At 42.1% G+C, this 26,724-nt stretch overlaps 1 protein-coding gene across 2 annotated transcripts in view; it reads right to left on the reverse strand.

The window, feature by feature from the left end:
• Positions 1-25,456, reverse strand: part of RAB14 (RAB14, member RAS oncogene family) — a 34,848-nt gene extending 9,392 nt beyond the window's left edge. Inside the window, exons 1-4 of one of the 2 annotated variants that reach the window (XM_044992285.1) lie at positions 25,249-25,456; positions 7,301-7,359; positions 2,915-2,968; positions 559-736 (exon numbers count right to left, since the gene is read on the reverse strand). In XM_044992285.1, coding sequence (XP_044848220.1) covers positions 559-736; positions 2,915-2,968; positions 7,301-7,352 — 284 coding nt within the window. In that variant the 5' untranslated portion in view covers positions 7,353-7,359; positions 25,249-25,456. Of the gene's footprint in view, positions 1-558; positions 737-2,914; positions 2,969-7,300; positions 7,360-15,313; positions 15,336-25,248 lie in introns of those variants that run through there. The other variant, XM_044992286.1, reaches the window with a different exon arrangement.
• Between the last annotated feature and the right edge of the window lie 1,268 nt (positions 25,457-26,724).

The raw sequence follows: 26,724 nt of genomic DNA on the forward strand, positions 1-26,724 counted from the left end.
TCCCCAGGGAGAGACAACTTGAGTCTGGGAATGTTCCCATATCCCCATCATGAAGATCATGATGGAGGAGAGTGGGGGGGATAAGACACTTAAGTTCCATACCCTGAAATCTTAGATACACAGAACCACCTTTTAGACAAGATAGTTTAAATAAATTGGCAGAATGCAGTAACAATGCCTGAAGGGGGAGAATCAATCATGGAAGTTTCCAAGGAGAAGCTTATTTATGCAGGACTTCCGGATTCCGAAGTTTCACATTTATTAACCAAAGTCAATTTGAAAGTAAACTACCAGTGCTATACTTTTTTAAAAGGGGTTTGTAGAATGGAGGGAAATAAAGGGGAGGCTGCATAAGCAAGGGTGAAAAAAATCCACTATCCAGATACCTGACTAGTTTAGAAAACCAAGAGGACTGAGACCCAGAGAAATGTGTCGTGTACAACGTAGTGACATTGTAAAGCAGTGTGCCAAACAGGCTTGGAAATAAATTGGTAGTCATACCACATGTTCTATTTTAGCTATAACTACAGTTGACAAAAATCAGACAGAATCTCTTACCTAGTAATATCATAGACCATGAGAGCTCCTGCTGCTCCTCTGTAGTAGCTTCGTGTTACAGCCCTAAATCGCTCTTGTCCTGCTGTGTCCCAGATCTGCAGTTTAATTTTTTGGCCACTAACTTCAATTATTCTTGTACCAAATTCGACCCCAATTGTGTGGGGACAGTCAGCCATAACTGTCAAAGAAAGAAATCAGAGGTTCATATCTTTCTACTAGAAGTCGTCTCCCTCTTCCAGAGGAATATTTTAGTAATGCCATCTTTCATATTGAAAGGAAAAAAAAATCTAATCTAGATCAACCCGGTTTCTAACAGTAAATTGTTTTTAATTTAAGCAGCATTGAATTATTGGTTATTTCCTGAAAACGAGAGTTTTAATGCACTGCCAAGCATTTAAGAATGGTCAATTCATAAATCAGAAAATTCCTAATGGAAGTTGCAAAAGTATGCAACATTGATGTGTTTGGCACTACAAGCTGAGTAACTGAGTCAGTTTAGATTGCTGCAGAACCAACCCTTGTGGAAACAACTTTAACTTGAAGGCTTAGGGCTTGGCTACACTTACAAATTTGCAGCGCTGCAGCAGGGTGTGAAAACACACCCTCTGCAGCGCTGCAAATTGCGGCGCTACAAAGCGCCAGTGTAGTCAAAGCCCCAGCGCTGGGAGCCGCGCTCCCAGCGCTGTCCGTTATTCCCCACAGGGAAGTGGAGTACGGACAGCGCTGGGAGAGTTTTCTCCCAGCGCTGGTGCTTTGATTACACTTAGCGCTTCAAAGCGCTGCCGCGGCAGCGCTTTGAAATGCAAGTGTAGCCAAAGCCTTAGAGAGACTAACCATGACTTGAAAGAATTCAGTGAAGTTTTTTTATAAATTTCCAGCAGATGGTTAAAAACCCTGCACATGACCATAGGAGTGATCATGCTGGATCACACCATAGATCCATCCAGTTTAGTAAGACATTTTGAAGACTTGCCTGTAACTGATGTTTGAGGAACGTTTAGAAGACAGTTCTAGGATAACCTGTTAACGGGAAATTCTTCCTCCCAATCCCTACCAGAGATCAGCTTATGCCCTGTCTTTGTGCTCAAATTTAAGGTCTATTGCTTCAAGTTTATAGAATTTTGTGGAATTACAAATACTTAAACAAGTGAGCTGCAGCTCACGAAAGCTCATGCTAAAATAAATTTGTTAGTCTTTAAGGTGCCACAAGTACTCCTGGGTTTTTTTTGCAAATACTTAAAGCATTCTCTCAGATAACATCTGATGGTCTCTTCAGAAGTCAGGCCACATGCAAGTGATTGCTTGCTATTTCCAGTGTGAATAGGTTAATCAAAGGTAAGTCACTTTCAGAACCCTAGTTCTCACCACACAAGCACACTTTAAAGCTGTGTAACTACTCTGCAAGCCCAAGGACATGGAAACTAAGCTACATTATCTACTATAGGTAAACTGCATGGAAAGGATAAGACAGAATTAAGAGCCACAGCAAACTTTCAACACCACTGAAGAAACAAAACTAGCAAAGCCTCAGAACTGGGAAGCAACACTTGAGTCAATGTTTATAGAATCATAGATTATTAGGGTTGGAAGGGACCTCAGGAGATCTAGTCCAACCCCCTGCTCAAAGCAGGACCAATCCCCAACTAAATCCCCAAATGGCCCCCTCAAGGATTGAACTCACAATCCTGGGTTTAGCAGGCCAATGCTCAAACCACAGATGAGAAAAAGGACACTGCAGTTATAAAACAGATGATATATATACACTCCTTAAGGAGCATGTATCATGCAGATGCAGTAGCTGTAACTCATGACAATCAAGCTATAAAATTAACTCCAGTGTTACTTAAACCTGCAGGAGGCTGCCTTTGATTTTTAGTCGTTATCCCACTTCGAATGTCAAAAGTACTAACTCCCCTCAAAGTGAACTTTTGCATTCCAACAGAGGCTCTACTCTCACCGAATACCAATGCAAAAAGGTGTAGGAATATTTTTAAAGTGGGGTTTGTGATTGAAGTTAAGTAGCACACTTTCAGAAGCCATCATGTAGCAGGACCTTTCCCAGCACCATGCCTGTTACAGATATATGCTATGGGAATGCCATAGCCTTTATTTCACAGAAGTCACTCTCCAGACATGTGGACAGACAAATGACCTGACAGACAGCAGACTATGCTAAATAACTATTTGCTTCTATCTTCATCATTCTGACTATGATTAGTCTATGTATTTGCAATGGGTGAAGCACCAGAAGGAACTCATGCATGCTGGAAAATAGATTTCAGAACTAGGGAAGCAGGAAAGAGAGGGAGGAAGCATACCATCAGTGAAAACAGAGGCTCCAAATGAAGATACTCACATTTCTTTTCTGTGAATTGGTGAAGTAAGCAGGACTTTCCTACACCCATGTCCCCTGTTACAGAAAACAACGTTACTCTACTGGTAACAATGGCTTCAATTTAAAAACATCTGACAAGGTTTACATTGAACACACAAGTGCCTTGCCGGATCATACTTTGCTATGCCTGTATGCGCAAGATGATGTTTCACAGTGCACCTGGTAACAGTACTTTTCCCTATAGCTTTGTTCACAGGCATAGGGTAGTAGAGGCGTCCAAGGAATAAACAAAAAGGAAAGGAGTTCAGGTTACAGCGATATTACTATTTGAGGTCTGCAAGGTCATACAGAAAGCTGACCCGTTAGGCACTCAGTGGGAGAGATACCAAGGTTATTTGCAACTTTCAGAAGGGCAACAGAAATTTTAAATTCCATACTGACAGACATTAGAGCAGAGACCTTTAATTATAAACATTTACACCAGAAGGTAGGCATCTCCCAGTAGCTGAGCAAGTGTGAGGCAGCTGCTACACAGTCATGTTAGTCCTGTATTAGGCTTCAGCACAATCATGGCAGTGTGCTTCAGGTAATACAGAACTAAACGATAAATTGTTTGTTTGTTCTCTTTAAAACAATCGAGGATCTCATAGCAACCTTGATCTACACACCTTTAAGGCAAAGCTGCCCCCAGATTCATCTACATAAAACCCTTTAGAGTTAAATAATCAACACAGTGAGCCCAATCCTACTATGAACCATAAAAAGACAAACAGGGAAGGAAGATGCATGAGGAGATCATCTAATCCAATGGTTCTCAAACTCTTGTACTGGTGACCCCTTTCACACAGCAAGACTGAGTGAGACCCCCCTTATGAATTAACATTAACACACACACGAGAAGATTACCTCGTTCCCCATGTCTACCAAGGACAGAACGAAAGTTAATAGATAACTGTCCTCTAGCAAGTTATTAGAAGACTTCAGTCCCTCCTCAGCCTTCCCTTCTAGACTAAAGAAGATGACCAATTCTTTCTTTTCTTTGAAGGTCATATTTTCCAAGTCTCTTCTTTTCATTCCTCTCTTCTAGACTGTCTCCAATTTGTTCACAGCTTTCGTAAAAAAGTGTGATGCCCAAGCACTGGACACAAGTATCCAAGCTGAGGCCTCACAGTGCAGAGTAAAGCAGAACAATTACATTCTGTGTCTCACTAATACACTCCAGCATGAGATTTGCCTTTTTCACAACTACATCATGTTGCTGATTCATATTTATGTTCCGCTGTAACTCCCAGATCCTCTTATACAGTACTGCTGCCTACAATGGGGAAAACTGGTTGTTTTTGTGTATTTGACTTTTTTCTTCCTAAGTGTAGTGCTTCACAATTGTCATTACTGAATTTCATCTCCAGTTCAGACCAAATTCTCCAATTTATCAAGATCATTCTGAATTCTAATTCTGTTCTCCAAGGTGCTTGCAACCCCTCCGAGTGTGGTGGTATCTGCAACTTTTATAAGCCTACTCTCCATCATCCAAGTTGTTAATGAAATTGAATAGTACTGGATCAGAGACACTCTTGCAGTACCCCATGGATATGTCCATCCAGTCTGACAGCAAACCATTGGTAACTATTCTGAATATAGTCTTTCAACCAGTTGTGCACCTGCTTCATGGTCATTTCCCTAGTTTACTTATAATTTTAAATGCAACAGTATAGATAACCCACAATACTCCACACATCTCTTGTGGGGTCAAGATAAGTTTACTACAAGCACCTTAATTTTGACACTGCAGTCAAGACACCCCAAGCGTGTACAGGCCTAGTGCCTGCAGTCATGTCCTCAAGCAGCTGGCCCCAGTGACTATGCAGCGTAATCTCTCAGTTAGTTTTTTATAAATGAAAACAAAATAAAAATTTGTTTTTGGTGCTGTAGGTTCCAAGTTCAACTGACAAACATGAAGATTTCCCTCCCTTCCCCCACACCATAATTGTGGCTCTTTTATGCAGCTGCAACAGCAGAAAGTATCGGAAGAGCCACTTAGCCAAGGAAGGATTTCCCCAGCATAGTCATCGCCATACCAGCCTTACATAGAATGTTGTAGGCTTTGGCAGAAGGGGTATAATTAGGGTGAGCAGAACCTCCAGAGCTGCCCAAATTGCACCATGGACTGCACCAAGTCAGACTTTGAGAGAATGAAGGAGGCTTAAAGCCACTTTAGCCTCTCTTTCCCCTAAGTCGCAATGCACGCATTTGTACCCATGGTAATTTGTATATTCACATAGCTATTTTTTTTAAACAAATACAAGGTTGCAGTTTTAAGACAGGGACATTTAAGAGCAGCAGCGTATTTTAGAGAGGGTTATAGAAATCATTACTCTGATTTAACCATACACTTGCATATGTTTGCCTGTACAATCCTGGAACGAGGCCACTCAGTGGAATCTAGCAGTATGAAGTACCACACATGTATTTTTTAAATACTACCTATGAAACTTTTTTGTAAGTGTGAACAGGAAGTCTCCCACTGAGGGTACATAAATTCAATTCAGTTATTTCTTAGACTGTGACTGCAAACTAGTTTTTAGTTTGGTTTTGTTTAATTGGAACTCTAAATACAGAGTGCACAAAAGCTTTCTCCCAGGCTGAGATGAACACTAATTTCCTAATAAAGACAAGTACAGGCTACATTAAAGATAACAGCCCAAATTCTGAATTTTTCATCTAAAAGTGGAGATACACCTTTGTGCCTCCCAAATTCTGGGCTGTCTGAAAATTCATGGTTGGCAATACAAGTTAAAGCAGTTGTGGGAGCTGATTTCCAGCATCTTTCCACATCCACTAAGGATGGCTTTCAAAAAAACAAAAAAAAAAAAAGGATTTAAGACAACTCAACATTTTAATTTTATTTAAATTAAATACTTCCCCCACCCCTTTTATATTAAAGGTATTTAAAAATTTAAAATTATGACAACCTGTATTAAGTCCTAAGCTTACTATGATCTATTAAAATCATTTCAATAAAAACAATCTTAAAGCAGTACACAATTGCTGCCAAAGCTTTAAAGAAAAAAAGTCAGACTACTGAACTGGTAGAAGTCACTGGCCAAGAATCCAGAGCCAGACTTTGTTGAAGTGCTAAACCAACTTTCTGACAGCATTAGCCTCTTCTGCAGGTGCAGAGAGGATGTTTTCTTCATTTCTGTCTATTCAACTATTTCAGTTTTAAGCTGAGAAACCAACTGGAGTTGAAAAAGCAGGAAAGCTTGTTTTCTCTCTTCCCATCTATGAATAAAAATGAGGTGTGAGGATGAGATTTACTAGTTATAAAATCTTGAAGGACATAGTTACCAGAAACATTCAATTCACTATTTTTGTTTATGTAAAAATGTGTTTTAACAAGAAAAATGTTCGGTATCCAGCATAAGGTAATTTAATAAAAACAGTTTTAAAAATGTCTGTATTTAAACTGAATTCCAATTTTCACCAAATGCAGCACTAGTAAAAAATTAATCTACCAAATAAAAATGTATCATTCGAGGTTCTAAAACAAATAAAAACTAAGCATCTGAGAAGTGTTTTATACTACATCTGTATACTTATTAAGCAATTATAGTTTATCTTCCTGGTCAGCAAGAATACCACCAAATTATGCCAACCATTGAGAATCAACCTCTCTTTAGGGAAACTGATGGTAGAGATGCAAAACAAGATTTAAAAATCCATTTAAATCAGCAAGGAAGAAAATGATTTAATTCATGATTAAAATTGGTGATTTAAATCAATTCTACACTTCAGCCACCTACACATGGTGGGAGGGGAAAAAAAGCAAAATGATCTGGCTACCTTCAAGCCCTTTACACTGTGGAAGTGTATACTGGGAGATCAAGAATAGCCAAAAATGGGGGCTATAGTCACCCTTTGAGATTGACAAACATTTCAGTATTGTAAGATTACACCAGAATATAGCCCCACCCTGCTAAGGGAATGAATACTGAACTTGCACTCACTCCCTGCTCATAAACCTATCTTCCCTTGGAAGACAGTGTGTCTTAAGTGTAGTGCTTTCTGCTGAGACATACCTGGTAAGCGGTGCTCAGAAAGAAAAGGTAGGTGGATTTCAGTAAATAGAGCATATTTACTACTCTAACTTTAACACACAATATTCCATAGATGAAGTTTTGTGGGGCTGGAGAAAAAAAGAAACGATAGGAGATGCAAGGTGAAGTGTACCTAATGAAGAACATTGCTCTAGATGCACACTTAACAGGAAGTTATCCTTTCAGTAGGAACTCACCCAGAGTTCAGATACACTTTAGAATGTCTGTAAGCAAGCATCCATGTATATACATATGTATTTATCCCAACATCTGCTTTTAAAGTAAAAACATTTTTCAAGTTCATACTTACCAATAATGATGTACTTAAAGATGTAAGAGTAGTTGTAAGGTGCAGTTGCCATTGTGGCACTATAAAAAGAAAAGAAATAAGATAGATCAGCAATACAGATTAACCATCTAAAACCACTAATTTAGATATATCCCTTCTCCCTGAAGAGTATAAAATGAGTGCATGTTCTTTTTCTTGAGCTCTCTTTTTATTTCCATCTCAGGTTTCTACTGTATTTCCATGCAGCCAACGGACTGACATATTCAAGTACTCAGAACACAAGACATCCAGTAACAGGCCCTTCCATGAAGCATTTGTTCCATGAACAAATTCTCACCAATGCAAGTACTAGTCTAGCTGCTCCATAGAGAATGCTCAAGCAGCTTCTGGCACTAGTGGAAGTGTATAATATAATACACTATAACAGGCGGCACACGAGCTGATTTTCAGTGGCACTCACACTGCCCAGGTCCTGGCCATCAGTCTGGGGAGCTCTGCATTTTAACTTTAAATGAAACTTCTTAAACATTTTAAAAACCTTACTTTACAGAACTAAACTATTGTTGTATATTACAAGACTTCTAGAAAGAGTTCTAAAACTTGTTAAAATGTATTATTAGCATGCAAAACCTTAAATTAGAGTGAATAAATGAAGGCTCGGCACACCACTTCTGAAAGGTTGCCGACCCCTGCACTATAATATAATCAGATTCTTTAGTGCAGATGGTTTGACAGAAAATAGGACATTCCAACTTCCACATTTGTCGAGAAGTCTCAGTTTGACAATACAATGCTAGTTATGATTTAAAACACCTTTTCTGGAATCAAAGAAACTCCCAAAGGCTTTTCTAAAAAAAAAAAAAAAGTGCACTTTAAGATTTGAACCAAAGCCATAAACACCATTTTGCCATCACAAATAACTTAAATTACAGTATACCACGGAATGTTTTCTTCGTAAAACACTACAGATTTGCATATTTTAAGTCAGCTAACTTAGATCACTCTAGTTTATAGAGAACGCTACTTCAGGCCCTATGCTCTGTTGAGTAAGAAGTCTAGACTTCTTACACCCAGGCATTGAGAGACTTAAGCCACAAGTCAGATGTTTAGGAAACTGGTCAATAATTGTTGCTTTGTCAGCCAGAGAGCAGTGAACAAGCCTCAGTAATTTGACTACTTTTACATGATTAAGTTTCTTATATGAACTGATTTTATAATCAACCTATTAAAAATGTTGACTTAGTATACCATTTATAGTAAAGTTTAAGAAAGATAAGGTGAATTATTCTGGGAAGTCTAAATACATAGAAGTAAGGAATACTTAGTTCTGTCTAGCCTGACAAACCAAGTCATTTCCATTATTTACCTTTAATTTATGCAATTTTTGGATCCAAACTTGATTTATTTCAGATACCTGCTTAAAAACTGGAACTATAGTTCTTGTGAGTTTAGCATTTACGTATGACTCCTCTGCCTCACTGAAGACTCCTTTTACTACTTCAAAGTACAGCTATGTCTGAGTCTAGTCCTGCTCAGATGTTTCCTTGGCAGCCTTGTCCCTTCGCTAATTCCCTTGGTGGCACTTCTCATGCATCTTATTTCCTACCCACCCCAGTCACCAGTTTAAAATGAGGATAGTGCTGCTCACCCACATGACTAAGTGCTACTTAAGTGTCAAGTATTCTCATTAGTTCAACATCTTCTGTACTCACTCTCTTTTCCTACCCCCGGCATGCCAGATAACGACCAGTTACATAGAGGTGCTCCCCTTTATAAGGGATTTGGATCTCTAGCCCAATTAAGTCATATTACAATTTTGTGCAACTTCACCTCAAGAGACAGCACAAGTGTGTTTAAATATTAAAAGAATCGGTCAAGTAAAATCAATGGGGAACACTATAGAAGTGCTGACAGTTCAATGGCATTTTGATACACACACACACACACACACCCCTTCTTACTCACCTAAAAAGGAAACTAATCCAAACCAATGACCACTCAAGGTAAGGAAAAAGCCTGAGTTTACTAATCTATAACAGGAACTGCATACAGTGAATCCAAAAAGATGGTGTGGACAATAGTTTAGAGCACAGCAGGAAAGACAGAAGGAAGAGATTTCAGCAGAAACTTTTTTTCCTTTTGGGAGGAGGGAGCAGCACAGATAATAGTTTAAAGATCTTAATGTGTGCCAGACAAGATATGGCAGTACCAGTGACTTCCCCATTCCCCAGCTGTTTTATTCAAAGGAAGCTCCCCTTTCCACTCTGTCCATCCAGACAACACTTCTCTACCTCTCTCAGGTCTCTTGAATTAGGCAATTTCCACTCCATGTACCCCAAGCAGCTAAGTAAATCTTCTAAAACAGGGGTTCGGGACCCCTCAGGGGGTTGCGAGGTTATAACGTGGGGGGGTGAGCTGTCAACCTCCATCCCATATCCCACTTTGCCTCCAGCATTTATAATGGTGTTAAATATTTTAAAAGTCTTTTTAATTTATCGGGGGAGGGGGTGTCACACTCAGAGGCTTGCTATGTGAAGGGGGTTACCAGTACAAAAGTTTGAGAGCCACTGATCTAAAACATCGTAAGTTAAATTCTATTAGGCCTAAACTAAGCCTAGATAGCCCACAGGAATTTTTGACAAAGAGTTATTCTGGTAAATTAATAGCAAGGTAAGTTTCCACCATGAGATGCTCCTCAGTAGCTCAGCACGCCTTTGATACTATTGGGGGGCGAGGGATGGGAACTGGAGAGGAAATGATGGTCAGGACAATAGCTTTCTTCCCCTTCCACCCCAGACTATTGTTCTCAGAAGAAGCCATGGGATCTTTAGTTCCCCCTCTAGAGACTGTACGAAAGCAGTGCAAGACAGTAGTTTTGAAAGGACAATACTTCTTGCTGCTGTACTCGGTAGAAGAGCAACTGTGGAGTCAAACAACCCACTGATGTAGGGCTGTAACTTCAGGATCGAGCTTTTTCCTTCCACATAAAAGGCTCAAGTTCTTTCAAGCTTACACCACCAGTTACTGGATGTGCAGTGATACTACTTGCTATATTCCTGAAGATCTTCATCATATTTAGAAATAAAGATTACTTCAATGTCAGATGAATGTTAATACTCCAAGTACATAAAGAGTTCAATGTCAGTGCAGCTTTTACAGTGTGGACACACCTTGATGCTGCAGATTTTCTGACTGCATCTTCCAGGTTTTATATGCTGGAAAGGAAGCAGAATGATTCCCAAGAGCAAGACCATTCAGTGTCAGAAAAATAAACAGGTTTGTTGAACTAACAAAATCAGAATAAACTTAGTTTGGCTCCTGCTTTTTCTACCATATATATAGGGACAATATAAAGAATTCTTTATCAACCTAGACACATCTATATTGGGGGTTAGGTGGACCTAACTACAGCACTCAGGGCATGAAATTTCACAGCTCTGAGCAACTTCGCTAGGTTGATCTAATTTAAGTGCAGATCAAGCCTCAGGCTTTTGCCAGCATAGTGATGTCAATTTGGGGTGCAACTCCCTGCCTACACTTCTAACAGACATAACCATGTCACCAAAACGATTAAATTTCAATTAGACCAAAGAAAGATCTAAAAACTAGAAGGAGTTACAACTTTAATTGTGTGGAGCATTCATTAAGAATAGATATTTCAGAAACAAAGCCTAAGTCAAATATTTCTTGAACGATCAAAATATTCCTTAAGATTTTTAAAATTCAGTTTTAATAACAGTTAATGCACATAAAAGCATTTCCTCAATCTACAGTTGTACTATAATATCACTTCAAAAAGAGTCTATGAAGCCACAAGACTTTCAGATGCATACTGTGAATCACTATTTTACATATCAGTAACACTACAAGTGTCTAATCAATACTGAAATAGTAAACTACATAAAGTAGCTAAAGAATTGCCATTCCAATTAATAGTATCTCAATTGCACTTTCAGAAGTAAGTTCAAGATCTTAATGACCACTCAAGAGCCTAGAAGATCAAATTTAAGATCAAGCCAAGTTCAGTTAACCATTTCCAGATGTCTGAAAGTATTTTGGTCCAATACAGGTAACTCCAATTTGAAATTAGCATCTAATCTGTTGATGAGTTATATAGTTAGTTTTATACAACTAAAAGTTAGATCACTACTTAGAATATAAAAGAGTGCCCTACTAGGCCACTATCCAACAGTGGACTATCAGATACTTCAAAAGCTGTAAAAATCCTTATACATGCATCTGACGAAGTGGGTATTCACCCACGAAACCTCATGCTCCAATACGTCTGTTAGTCTATAACGTGCCGCAGGACTCTTTGTGCTTATAATGAATGTTGATAGAACATGCTAGGGGAAATCTTAACCCCAAGTAATTAAGCTATTTTAAGTACATCAAGAGATTTGTCAGGCCATAAGTTTTATCCTAATATGATTAACTACTAGTATCAATCATGATGTCTAATCCTTTATTCCTACTACACTCTTTGCCAACCAACATAAAGACTGCATTCCATAGATTAGTTTTCTTTTATCATGTGTTATACCTCATGTCCCCTGTTTAATTAGTACACCTCTACCCCGATATAATGTGACCCGATATAACACGAATTTGGATATAACGGGGTAAAGCAGCGCTCGGGGGGGGGGGAAGAGGGGCTGCGCACTCCAGTGGATCAAAGCACGTTCAATGTAATGCAGTTTCACCTATAACGCAGTAAGATTTTTTGGCCCCCCAAGGACAGCGTTATATCGGGGTAGAGGTGTACTACTCTTTTTAATGCCATTCAAAAGACTTTCTGCACCTCTAGTCATTTTCATTGCCATTCCCAGGACCTTTCTATTTCTACTATGTTATTTGGAATGGCATAAACTAGACTTCAGACTACTAAAGAACCATGTGTACCAGCAATTTTATAGAATAGCAGCATGTTTTCAAGATTCTCTTCCAGCTTATAAAAGAGGCTAAGGGGAGGAGGGCAGATATTTGTGATTTTATAAGCCTCCATCATGGTATGGAGAAAGTGAATAGGGAATTGTTATTCACCCCTTCACATAACACAAGAACTAGGGGGTCACCCAATGAAATTAATAGGCAACAGGTTTAAAACTAACATAAGTACTTCTTAACAACACAAAGTTAGCTTGTGGAACTCTCTTGCCTTTGCATCATCCTATGGCAATGTACAACTAAGTCTTTTTGAACATAGATAAGCTGAGAGAGGCTATATCCATCAATGGCAATTAGACAAGATGCTCAGGAATGTGGCCCTAAAGCTCTGACTGCCAGAAGCTGGGGGGGGGGGGGGGGGGGGGGGGGGGGGGGGGGGGGGGGGGGGGGGAACTGCCCTGTTCTGTATGATCCCCCTGAAGCGCTAGTAATGACCACTATACTGGGTCTGACCCAGTATGGCAGTTCTTATGACCCTTCCAAACAAAATTGCTTCAGTGTTAACAATGAAGAGTTCTTCAACACAAAACTGATGTAACAGACAGGATATTAGTGAGGCCCTAAACTTTCTTCAGCATAGATGAGAATTTTATAGGAAACTTGTTATAGCAGAGAACCTATGAAATCTGAAACTTTACTAACAATGAAGGAATTAAACAAACGAGTACAAAATATCCATTTTACTTCCTTCCTATTTTATTGTCTTAAATCACTAAAGAATGAGCAACATGCAAGTCAGACTCTATATTTAATTGGATCTCTCTTTAAAGTTTGTATTGTCTAAGGCAGTGGTTTTCAACCTGGGCAGTCTAGAGTCTGCAAAAGGTGACTAGGAGAATAAAGTTTCAGATCCCAAATAAGGCACTTTCTGATAAAAAAAGTGAATAGCCCCACAGGTCAAAACACAGAATTATTGTCATCACCATAGATGTCCACAGTTCAGCAAGCACCCTTTTCCACACTACATCAAAGGCCATGCCAAGCACATGCAACATTTATACCACAGGTTGAATTTCCAAAGAGGTCTGCACCTCCATTTGAAATTTTAGGAGTCTGCAAACGAAAAAAAGTTGAAAACCACTAGTTTAAGGCAGACACTAAGGAACAAGTTTATACAATCAGGTTGCCTCATCAAAACTAGCCGATTGACATACTTGACTACACTGCAAGTAGTATGAAGATATCACAAAGTACACTGGAAAGAACAATGTGAACTAATCATACACAGAGATAGACCTAGATGTCATTGTGCATAATAATGGCAAAAGAGCAAGATATTAAAGGGAACATAAAAACAGTTATACTGGGTTAGATCAATGGTCTATCCAGCTCAGCATCCGGTCTTGACTTTGGCCACTGTCAGATGCTTCAGAGGTAATGAACAGAATAGTGCTATTTTGAGTGATCCATCTGCTGTCATCCAGTCCCACCCTCTTGCAGCTGGAGGTTTAGGGATACTCTGAGCACAGTGACAAAGAGTCCTGTGGCACCGTATAGCTTATGCTCCAATACATCTGTTAGTCTATAAGGTGCACAGGAGACTGTTGCTTTTTACAGATCCAGACTAACACGACTACCCCTCTGATTCTGAGCATAGTGTTGTGCCCTTGACAATAGCCACTAATGGACCTATCCTCCATGAATTTATCTAATTCTTTTTTGAAACCAGTTATACTTCTGGCCATCACAACTTCCAACAGCAATATATTCCACACATTAATTGTGCATTGTGTGACGGCAGTTCCTCTTGTTGTCTTCTTGTATTAAACCGGATGCATATTAGGGTCATCGGGTGACCCCTGGTTTTTGTATTGTGGGAAAGGGATATAACTAGGGATTTAAATATCGTTTAAAAAGATAACTGTTTAAATTATTAATTATATTGGTTAACCAATTCAGGCCTCACATGCAGGCACCTCTCTTTCTCCATTTCAAGCAGGAACTTTGTTCCTAGGATGCACATCTCCTCTCCCGCATTGCTCCAGAGAGATGGGGAAGGGAAGCTGAGCTCATACCGGGGGTGACACAACAGGCCTAGCCAGGAAAGCCTGGGGTAGTTCAGAGGGCCCAGTACCCTGTTCACATCCTCAGTACCCAGGAAAAAGTGAGAGAGGGACCCTAGGTACCTAGTTTGTTCCGGTGCAGCCTCTGCAGATGCTCCATGCCACCCCAGCAGCAGCTTCCCTTCCCTGACCAGAGCGCTGTCTGCCTCCACAGCCAAACCCCTTTCAGTGGCACGGGGGAGGCTGGAGATTACTTTACCCCTGATGGGGCCCACAGCCCTTGTCCACCCCCCAGGTTTAGATGCGCCCCCCCCCCCCCGGCCTGGTTGGCTGCCCACTGCAGCTGGACTAGAGCATTATCATCGACCCGGCCCCTTTAAGAGGTGGCTGGGCTCCCAGTGACCTCTTGTGATGCCCACTCCTCCCTGGTTGCCATAGTCATCTCTTGCCAGCATCCCCAAATGGCCTCTCTGCTGCAGAACCTGTTTGAGACCCACGAGCAGGGGGTTAACGGTTAGGGTGGGTTAATGGTAAGAGTAATACCTCCCTGTTAACCGTTTAATATTTTACATTCCTAGATATAACTTCTGTATTAACTTTTTCCACATCATGATTTTATAGACCTCTATCATGTACCCCGAGTTGTCTTTTCTAAGCTGAGCAACCCCTAATCTTTTTAGTCTCTCCTCAGATCAAAACCATTCCATACCCTTGATCATCTTTGTTGCCCTCCTCTGAACCTTTCCCAGTTCTACTATATCCTTTTTGAGATGGGGTGATCAGAACTTGACAGTATTCAAGGTGCGAGTGCACCCTGGATTTATACAGAGGCATAAAATTTTGTGTCTTATTTTCTATCCCTTTCCCAATTGTTTCTAACATTGTTAGCCTTTCTGATCACTGCTGCACACTGAGCTGAAGTTTTCAGAGAACTATCCATGGTTATTCCAAGATCTTTCCTGAGCGGTAACAGTTACTTTAGAACCCATCATTATACAAGTGTAGTTTGGATTATTTTTTCCAGTGTTCTTTACTCTGCACTTACCAACATCGAATTTCATCTGCCATTTTGTTGCCCACTCACCGAGTTTTGTGAGAGTCCCCTGTAACTCTCTGGAGTCAGCTTTGGACTTTATCTTGTATAATTTTGTATTATCTGCAAATTTTGCCACTTCATTAATGATCTGTAAGAGGGAGCGGTCCCAGCACTGGTCCCAGCACTGGTCCCAGTACAGATCCTTGGGGACCCCGCTGTTCACTTCTCTCCATTGTGAAAGCTGACCATTTATTCCTACCCTTTATTTCCTTTTAGCCCAGAGGTGGGCAAACCACAGCAGCCCATGGGACCATCCTGCCCGGCCTCCGAGCTCCTGGCCCAGGAGACTAGCCCCCTCCCCTGCAGCCTCAGCTCGCTCGCTTTGCCACCAGCACAATGTTCTGGGAGGCAGGGCTGAGAGCTTCTGGGGAAGCACAGCTGCAGAGCCGAGCCTGACCTGGTCTCTGTGCTGTGTGCTGGCAGCGGTGGTGCAGCTGTAGCACCGCCAGCCACTGGTGCCCCAGGCAGCATGGTAAGGGGACGGGGAGCAGGGGGTGGGGTTGGATAGAGGGCATAGGAGTTCAGGGTGGTGGTCGGGGGGGGAAACAGGGGGTTGAATGAGGGCAGAGGTCCCAGGAGGACAGTCAGGAAGGAGGGGAGGATTGGATGGAGTGGCAGGGGGCAATCAAGGGCAGAGGTCCCAGGGCAGTCAGGGGACAGGGAGAAGGGGTGGTTGGATGGGGCAGTGGTCCTGGGGGGACCGTCAGGAATGAGACGAGGGGTTGGATGGGGCGGCAGGAGTCCGGGGCAGTCAGGGGACAGGGGTGTGTGTGGATGGGGTAGGGTCCCAGAGGGGCCGTCAGGGAGGGCAGATAGGAGGTGGGGGCCAGGCCACGATCCCCCTCCCCTAACCAGTCCTCCATACAATTTACAAAACCCGATGTGGCCCTCGGGCCAGAAGTTTGCCCGCCCCTATTTTAGGTGCTTACTGATCCAAGAGAGGACCTTTCCTGTTATCCCATGACTGCTTACTTTGCTTAAGAGCCCTTGATGAGGAACCTTATCAAAAAGGTTTTCTGAAAAACCAAGTACACTGTACCAACTGGATCACCCGTACCCTCATGCTTGTTGACACCCTCAAAGAATTCTAATAGATGGATGAAGCATGACTTTGCTTTACAAAAGCCATCTTGATTTTTCCCACACAAAAAGTCTTTATCGACATGACTGATAATTCTGTTCTTTACTATAGTTTATCAATTTTCCCTGTAGTGAAATTAAGCTCACTGGCCTGTAGTTGCCAGAATCAATTCTGATACATCACTGTGGGACAGTGCTTCAGATTTGTTACTCATATTAGAGCTATCCCTTTGGGGCATCTCCCCTACATCCTCTGCAGTGAACGCCAATGCAAAGAACTCATTTAGCATCTCTGCTAAAACCTTGTCCTCTTTGAGTACTCCAACACCTTGGTCACCTACTTGCCCCACTGCCTGTTTAGCAGGCTTCTTAGGATATACTTCTACACTGCAATTAAACACCCACAGCTGGCCTGCATCAGCTGACTGTTTCACAGGGCTCAGGCTGCAGGGCTGTAAAATTCAAGCCCAGACATCTATACTGGAATTTTACAGTTCCACAGCCTGAACCCTGCAAGTCCAATTCAGCTGACATGGGCCAGCTGCAGGTGTTTAATAGCAGTGTAGACAGACATACCCCATACGTACTCATGGGGAAAAAAAATAAATAAATAAAAAAGTAAGAATTTTTCTTTAGCAAGTTACTTCTCAAGTTCTTGCGCACTTTCCAATTAACCTCACAAGGATCTGCCTTCCAGTTTTTAAAGGATGCCTGTAATGGTCTCCATTACTCTGCTGTTTAGCCATGGTGATCCCCCAAATCAGAAAGTATAGTAAGAGGACCAAAAGAGTATCCATTTAGTCTGAGCATCTGTTACAGTGTTTTTAAGTTGTCCCCATGCTGCGTGCGGGCATTTAATCCTTCTGATTGCGCATTTTACTTTCCATGTAACACAAACACTCATTTTTATGTAGTTCCCCCTTTTTAAAGCTAAATGTTACCATGGTGGATTTTTTTGGTATTATTTTGGATGCTAAGATTAATTACATTATAGTCACTTTTACCAAGGGGTTCAGCTATAGTTATGCCTTAAGACAAACAAAAAAACCCAAACAATTTTAGCCTTGATCCTGCAATCAATCACTTATGTGCTGATCTATAAACACAAGATTAGTCCCACTGAAGTCAAGGTATGTACCTGCTTAAATGTTTACTGGATCAGGGCCTTAATTTTCAGTATTTTGGTTTTTGCCTATAGCAATATTGTACAATTCAAATAAGATACCCCACTAAGTAATGGCATTTTAAAATATTTACAATTCATAGTTACCTATAATTGAAAAAGCATAAAAAATAGTTTTTCAAGACTCAACCCAATTAAAAATATTTTAAAAAACTGACTTGATTTAGATCTTTGGTTTAAGTTACTTCAGCTCTTATCTAACAAGCATTTAGTTTATTTAACCTACATTTTATTAGTAGCAGTGTTTCATCACCATTTACATGGCATTAGTAACTGTAGGCCATAAGCAGGTCAGGACTCCCCTGAATAGACATAGTGACAGTCTGTGCCTCAAACACATAAAAGGTTGGTTAGTGTGTATCTCAGCATGATGGAGAGAAAAAGATGGTAACACATTATTTCTTGTTACAGGTGCATACAGAGCCTAAAACAGCTTGCAATCTTAACACGTTATTAGACATCAGGAGGGGGAAGTTAAGGCACAGAGAACTATCATGCTTGACATAATAAAACAGCCACAGCACAAACTGACTAGCCACCTTCAGACCAAATCATTTGTATTCAAATCTGATGAGATTATGTGAATTTATCCCATATTCATGGCTTTCAGTCCCAGCAACAGAATCATCTCTATCCAGTCTCATTCCATTGACAGAACTCTAGGCCCAAGGAAATCCCACATTAAAAGTTAACTCAACCTAATACTGGCCACTCTTAAAACAGAATTAGAGGGCTACTTAATGACTAACTTCATTTTCTATGGAGAGCATAGGAACATGAAGGGGAGTGAAATATGGAGGATTAAGAGCTTGTCTACATACGGGAGTTGAACCAGTTTAACTGGAATTAGTTTGAACTAGGTTAGTTAACCAGCACAACCATATTTTTTTTTTCAGGCCATCTTAACACTCTGAAGTGGAAAAACCAGTTCCCAACTGACTTCACATAAAGAGCCACTCAGGGGTTTGTGTGGGTTTCAAAGTCATGAATTTGATTAAACCCATTCAATTTTCCCATGTAAACAACACCTTTTGACATGCTGATTACAGCATTCCATTTTTAAAGGGTCCAATCATTTAGTCCACAGTGAATATATTATACCCTACAGTATAGTAAACTCTTATATACAGCTTTTCATCAGTTGATCCTAGAACTTTGCAAGGGAAGCCAGTATTATCCCAATTTTACAGAGGTGGGATGACCTGCCCAAAGTCAACTAGTAGGCCAAAAACAGAAATAGCAGGCCAGGTCTCCCAAGTCCCTACCCAGCACCCTGTCCACTGGGACACACTGCTTCTCAGTAGTACTCATTATCAAGTCTCTTCAACTTTAAACAATAAGGTAGATACTACTAATCCAGCAGATGGCAGAGGGACTATGGAAAGTTTCAGAGAAACACTAAAGTGGAAGAAGTCAGATGTAAAAATACCACATTTTACTATCTTAACCGCCATGTGCATGGTCTCGTCTGCCCTCTTCTAGGATATGCTTTCTTCCTCATCTTTCCAAGCTTAAGGAAAAAGAAAAAAAATGCAAAGCATCCTCATCCTGTTGAGACTCCCCAGCATCTTCTTGGTTCTAGCTCCTCATGTTAGTTGCTTTATTTCCCCATCATAGACAAGAGTGTGGCTACATAGAGTGACTTCTAGTTTAGAAGAGAGGCATTTCCCTCCAAGGGTACGTCTACACTACCCACCAGATCGGCAGGTAGCGATCTATCGGGGATTGATTTATCGCGTGTAGTGTAGATGCGATAAATTGATCCCTGATCGCTCTCCCGTCAACTGCTGAACTCTAGCTCGGTGAGAGGCGGAAGCAAAGTCGACGGGGGAGCCACAGCTATCAACCCCGCACCGTAAGGACCCGAGGTAAGTCAAACTAAGATGCAACTTCAGCCACAAGAATAGTGTAGCTGAAGTAGATGTATCTCTTAGGTCGATCCTCCCCCCCACTGTAGACCAGGCCCAAGAATAGCTATTTTAAAACTAGTAGTTTCAAGACCCAAAAGACCAGGGATTTTTTGTCCTGCAGTTATAATATAAATATAATAATAGTTATCAATTCACAAGGTAAAAAAAAAATGAAAAATCCAAGACTAAGTACCCAAAAACACTTTTTCCCTTACAATCCTGTTGAGAAGTTTAATTCATTTGAGACTTGTAAAGTGTTTGTTAAGTCCTAGGATAGAAGTGAACAGTAATGTATTTAATGACCTGAGTACTGTCTTCGGTACTAAATCCTCAAGGAAAAAAGTGGTCTACAGGTGATTTACACTCTCCACCACCTCAATTCATCAACAGTAGTTTTACATGGACACAGTTCAAATCAGCAAAGTTTGTTTCTCCTGCTCCCACTCCCAAAAAACTACTCTAAAGCAACCTTATATATGCCTTCTTGTCTTTGTGCAACTTAGTGCTATTCAAACCCCCTTTACCTATATGTGTTGCAACATTTGTAGTTACTATTTACATCTACTACCCTTTGAAAGTGGCCTAGTAGTTACTCTCATGTTAGGGCTTGTCTACACTGGCACTTTAGAGCGCTACAACTTTCTCACTCGGGTGTGAAAAAAACCCTGAGCACAGCAAGTTTCAGCGCCGTAAAGCACCAGTGTAGAGAGTGGAGGTGGGGGTTTTTTTAAGAGCGCTGGGAGAGCTCTCTGCCACAATTACACAAGCCACATTAAAGCACTGCCACAGCAGCACTTTAGCATTGCCCGTGTAGACTAGCCCTTAGCTACAATCAGGTTTTGTCAAGTTATAACTGAAGCAGTATATTTGAATACTAGTTATAATCAATGTGCTTTAGACATAATGTTGTCTCAGTAATTATGTTCCTACTAGTGGTACAGGTTCCCATCAGAGTCATAACACACCTACTTCACACACCCATATAAGCTCCAGAAAGCAACTATACCCTCCATCTATGACTATTGCATTATAATGCACTTCTACTCTGAAAAGTGACATAAAATGGCATCATAGGTTTTCATGTGTTTCTTGATCTCCAAGCAGAGTTTGCTCTGTTTAAAACAAAAAAAGAAATTAAACTGGCAGTCATGGAAACTCATCCTGAGCTCAAAGTGTCAAGATTATTTTTCCCCATCTTGTGGGCTACCATTAGTAATAGTTTTTGCAGGCCAAACTAGGCCCCTTATTTATATCTGCACAACTCCACTGCTCTGAATGGGTTTGCATGGGAGTAACTGGTACATTGTGAACAATTCTGTTTATGTGCATGATTGAACAAAAGAACACTTGCTCTTAGTATTCAAAGGCAAGACAGCCAACAAGTGTAAAATGCAAGCGATAACTGTCACTGGAGTCAGCAGATGTGAGACTACAAGTGGAACAGATCTGATGAACAGAGTACCAAATTTTAACCTAGCCCCTGGGTAAAGTCAGTGTTTGAGTAGTTCACAAGGTTTTTTTAAACCACGTTTTATTCTTGTCCCCCTCATCCTTACAGGAGGTGGTACTGGAACAGCCAGGTGCAAAAAGATAACAGGCTGCAGCAGACACTCTAAATAGATTGCCTCTGCTCTGAGTAGCACTAGTAAGATTGCAAAGAGGAAGTATCAAGGTCACACCACATTATTACACAGTGGCATATGAATAGTAGTTTTCATAAAATATCAGGGTTGCAAGGGACCTCAGGAGGTCATCTAGTCCAACTCCCTGCTCAAAGCAGGACCAATCCCCAGCTAAATCCTTAAATGGCCCACTCAAGGACTGAACTCACAACCCTGGCTTTAGCAGGCCAATGCTCAAACCACTGAGCCATCAGAATTAACTCCAAATTATTAGTTTATCAGAAAACATCTCATTGCCTTCAATTTTCTGGAAACATCACTGTTACTGAGAAGTTCCCATCAATAGAAAAACTAATACCTAAGGATTTTATATTTCTGCTGTCAGACATTCCTCCATAAGAGAGAGTATTATACTTTCTGCTGTTTAAGTATGTCAGATCCCCTGATCTGCATTCATCAAATCCCCATTAAATAGTCAGCAGTATGCACCAAAGCAGGAGTGACTGTTTTAAGGGAAAAAATTTTTATATATATATATACACACACATATATATATACACACACACACACAGAGAATGACAGCTTAGTCTAGATTACTAATATTCATAAGTTTTATTTCATGCTAGTTTTCTTTAAATTCCTAACTAGAAGAGGAAAAGAAATGTAGTTATGATAATGTTCTTTAAGGTTGTTGGGTTTTTTTTTTCCTGTTAACTAGTTACATGTGCCTCTGCTCACCATCTCCCCTCCTAATAATAGTGGGACTCCAACTGCAAGCATTTATGAACTATTTGATATAGCAGTAGTTTAAGGTTTGTTCTCTCTCCCCAGTGACAAACTGGTTTCCTCTGGTAGAGTTGTATATGAGTAATGAACTGATGGCACTTCTGTGTTCCTTAAGAAAGAAAGTTTGAGGCTTTTTGGGAAAGCAGCATATAAAGAAAGAAGTCTGGTAGACACGTAACTTGACCTACCATAACAAGCCGCTTTCTAGTAAGATTTAAGCCGAGTCAAAGTTTTTCAGTTAACCTTGTTTATTAAGGCTGTGGCTACACTTAGCACTTCAAAGCGCTGCCGCGGCAGCGCTTTGAAGCGCTAAGTGTAGTCAAAGCACCAGCGCTGGGAGAAAGCTCTCCCAGTGCTGTCCATACTCCACCTCCCTGTGGGGAATAACGGACAGCGCTCCCAGCGCTGGGAGCCGCGCTCCCAGCGCTGGGGCTTTGACCACACTGGCGCTTTGCAGCGCCGCAATTTGCAGCGCTGGAGAGGGTGTGTTTTCACACCCTGCTGCAGTGCTGCAAATTTGTAAGTGTAGCCAAGCCCTAAGAGTAGCAAAGAATCCTGTGGCACCTTATAGACTAACAGACGTTTTGCAGCATGAGCTTTCGTGGGTGAATACCCACTTCTTCGGATGCAAGTTATTAAGAGTGCAGTTCTTCTGTGACTATACGACAGCACTCTTGAAACAGCAGTTTTTCTTTTCTGATCTTAATCTGTTTATTTTATTGACAAATAATTCAATGATTTTTTTCCTCTTTAGCACTGTAGAGCCATAGCAACTAATGTTCTTCCTTCCTGATATCAGTTATACCTTTGCAACCAACCTAAAGGCTATGAATTGCATGCAAGACAACATTGACTTAGAGGACCTTAATATGCATGGATGATGTGTTATCCTGAAAGAACCCAGGATGAGACTGTAGGGTTAGCAGTTAGGAAGAATGTTTCTAACATTTAAAGGGAACAATTTTGATACAGATTCACTGACAATTAATAAACCCTACACTCCCTTTAACTAAAAATCGTGTTGGACACTACAACCAAGCCTTTATTGCCGATTGCACCAAAATAATGGAACAGAATATTACTCTACAAATTTGGGAGAGGGTACAGGGAAGAAGATTCACTGGATGTCTTCTCTCTGTGTACAGAAGTCTCAATAGTAATGAGACTTCATCTTGTGAATATGGATATGCCCACTCAATCAAAACCAGAGATAATGCCCAAGGTAAGACAACTCACTTAAAAAAAACAGAAACAAAAAAAACCCACACCTTCAGAAAGCTATATTTTATCAACTACCTTGAACCAAAAGAAATTTTTATATGCAATCAACTGGATACGAGGTATTTCTTATTACTACTTGTTTAGCAGCAGAGCCAAATTCTCCCATAGATATCTATTGCAAGGTAAGCCTGAACAGGCAAATCACCTACTACACCAAAAAATTTGGTAACAACTAGACATATAACAAAAGGTAGCTATGATTCTCTAGCAATTAGTTACTGGGCTGTTTCCCTACTGATCAAGAATGTATTAAAGTGCATATTTCACTGGTCCAGGAAGACATTGGGAGTGGAAAGTCTTGAGAGCCCACTAGATACACTGAAGTATGGAAATAAACTTATAAGATAACTAGGTTTCTGAACATTTTAAAACCTCTAATTTTAATATGTTAAACAATTTTTTTTCTTTAATGATGGCTTCATTCAGGACAAACATATCTAATACACTTGTAAATATCAGGTTTCCCCAATTTCAAGACTCCCAATAAGTCATAAACATGAGATTGGAGTTTCTTACCACAGCTCTGATTTAAGTGGTTTCCCAATCCTTCACAGGAGTTAGTAACTTACCTTTTTAATCCATATGTAGTTAGTTACATTTTCAGTTGTTAACTCCCCCAGGGCAGAAATTCTCTTATGTTTATAAATTGCTCAGCATAACATAGAACCAGACTTTAAGTAATACTATAATTTAAATGTTAACTTTTTTTATGGCTGGAAAGTCTCTAGCAGTTTTTATGCAAGATGTTTCAGTTAATAATACACAAAGACAACATCCACTACAGAATCAGTTTCTAGTTCAAAACCCAATACAAATAAAATTTTTGGATCACCCAATACAAATAAATTTTTTGGATTACCTTTCATTTTTTAGTGTAGTCAGGGTAGTCACAATTAAAAAATTTTCTTAGACCTTGTATCTATATTTGTTTGTCCCCCATCCCTCATGTAGCCACTCCATTTAAGACTATTAGAAAGAAACTGAGTAGCAAGAAAGGCCACAACAGTATGGATTTGAAAGCAATACAACTGTAGACAGAGCCTAACAAACACCTTTCCTTCTTCACAGAATTGATGAAGCCAGTGTTATTGTTGTCACAAACTTGTTTCCAAAATAAGCCATTCACCCACTCCAGAATATCATTAAAGGACAATTCAGAAATGTGATGGAGACAGACAGAAACACAAATCAACGATCTGAGTCTTTTAATCCATTTTCCTGTGCAGCATTTAGAATAATTTTGTCTAAAAAAGTGAACTAGAGAATGTTTTGGGGGGACTCCCAGACAAAGATTTCGAGGATTTGTTATTATTCCTATATGAAAGATTCTTTATCAGAGTTTCATGCAACATAGATTTTAAATATTGACGTTAGGGACAGCAGAAACAGCCTACATCGCAAGCACATACCCTACTGTATACAAACCCTGCGTGCACATACGATGCACACACGCATGTGTGCAGTCACATGTACTATGCAGGGGCACACACATGAGGGAAATGCGAGTGTGCAGCGGCGCAGAGGCGGCGGAGGCTAAGGCCAGAGAACCGGCGCAGCAGAGGCCTAGCTTCTGCCCAGCCAGCCTCACCCTACCTGGCAGGCCCAGCCCCCAGGGCTCTGGCTCTTTCTCCTTCCATTGTGCCTCATCGCTACAGACGGGAACGCGGGGGGTGACAGGGCGGCAGGCGGGGGACGGGGCTTCGGGCCCACTGATGCGGGGTGCAGGCTGCATCCGCCTCGGGCCTCCCAGCAAGGGGAGCGGCGCCCGGGAAGGCCGAGGAGCAGAGGTCCCAGCGAGGCCTGGGTACTAAGCGATCACCAGGCTAGGCCGCGGGTGGCTGTGGGGCGGGGAAGGAGGGCACCGCTGAGGGGGCTGAATGGCTCCAGGGCAGGAGACGGGTTTCCGAGGGCAGCCCTAGGATGACTCGCCAGGCAAGGAGGGGCTCCGGCCCGGTTCGGGGGGAGGCCTCCCTAGCCGGGCCTGGGTAGGATCCCCGGCCGGGCGCCGGGTGGCTCTCGGGGCCAGGCATTGGGGAGGAGGTGCCGCCGCTTCCTTATTACCTGGGCTCGGGGAGCTGGTGGCTGTGCAGCTTGGCTCTCTCGGTGGCGGCGACGGCGGCAGCCCGGTCCCTTCTGGGCGCTGTACGGCTCTGCTTCGGGCTGGGCAGCGGCGGCCGGGCTGGGTCTCTGCCTCGCTCCCACAGGCTCAGTTCCGACGGCTCTACTGCGCCCCCATCCCCCCTTATCCAAGATGGCGGTGCCCCGTGCGCGGGGTTTCCCCTCCCACTCTGAACGGGCCCCGGCTGCACAAAGCGGTGCGCAGGCTTCAGAGCTCGGGCCAATCACAGAGCGAGCGTGCCCCAGTGGGGCACGCCTAACTGCACGCGGTGGGCGGGGCCCAAAGCAGGCGCGCGCGCGTCGGGTCACGCGCTCCCTCTTGCCTCCTGGCGCGTCCTGAGTCTCGCGCGCTGGTTGGGGCGCGCTCCGAGTGGGCGGGCGGGAAAAGTCTTAGCCTGGATCCGTGAGCCGCCAATCAACGCCGCCCGCGCCTCCTTGCCACTCCCCCATCCCCCTCCTCAGCCAGTCCCTATCGCCCCCTAAGGGGGAGTCGGGACCCAGCTAAACACCAATGGAGAGTGTCCCCGACACAACTGCTCGTCACCCAAGCAGATGGGGGTGCAGCCTAAAGCAGCGCAGTGCCGCACGTCGGCATCTGTTCCCTGTCTGCTGCGGTGCTGAGGGGGCTGGGGACCCTTAGCTGCCCAAGCAAAGAAATGGCTGAGGCAGGGCCACCCAGAGGGGGGGGCAAGTGGGGCAACTTGCCCCAGGCCCCACAGGGGCCCCCACGAGAACATAGTAGTCTATAATATTGCAACTTTTTTTATGGAAGGGGCCCCCAAAATTGCTTTGTCCCAGGCCCCCTGAATCCTCTGGGCAGACCTGGGCTGAGGGCACATACTTGGCACACACAGAGACACAATGTCCTGGCACCATAGTGAGGGGATCTGGCATGAACCACCTCAGCCTGCTCCGACCCAGCCCCACAACGTTATGGCAATTTGTTGACTGCCTCAGGGGTGAGTGTCACAAAGTGACCCTGGTAAATTAACAAGGGGTCAGGAGGCAAACACTAGCACAGACATCAGGGCAACATGGCAATAAGGAGAGGTGCTGTGTTTTATGACCATTGGTTGGTCGCTGGGGTAGCAGGGAGCAAATGTCCCACCTACACAATAATGAAAGGACACACGGAAACCCACACAAACAGCACATGTAAAGACACCAGCCTCTCACAATAGGAGGTAGCAACAACACAGGCTGCCAGATGGCGGGAGACCATAATGCTACACTGTAGAATGATAGTTTACTGATGGCTACCAGGGTTTCAATGTGTGACCTCCTCACCCTTCCCCCCCACACCCTTCCCTTACACACACAATCAGAGGATACAAGAAAAACACACAAATACATTGTTTCATAGAGACACTACTACATCAAGAAGTTTCACAAAGGGACTATGATTTGCTGTTGTGGCCT

Source organism: Mauremys mutica, chromosome 18, assembly GCF_020497125.1.
Source record: "Mauremys mutica isolate MM-2020 ecotype Southern chromosome 18, ASM2049712v1, whole genome shotgun sequence".
NCBI classification, from domain to species: Eukaryota; Metazoa; Chordata; order Testudines; family Geoemydidae; genus Mauremys; species Mauremys mutica.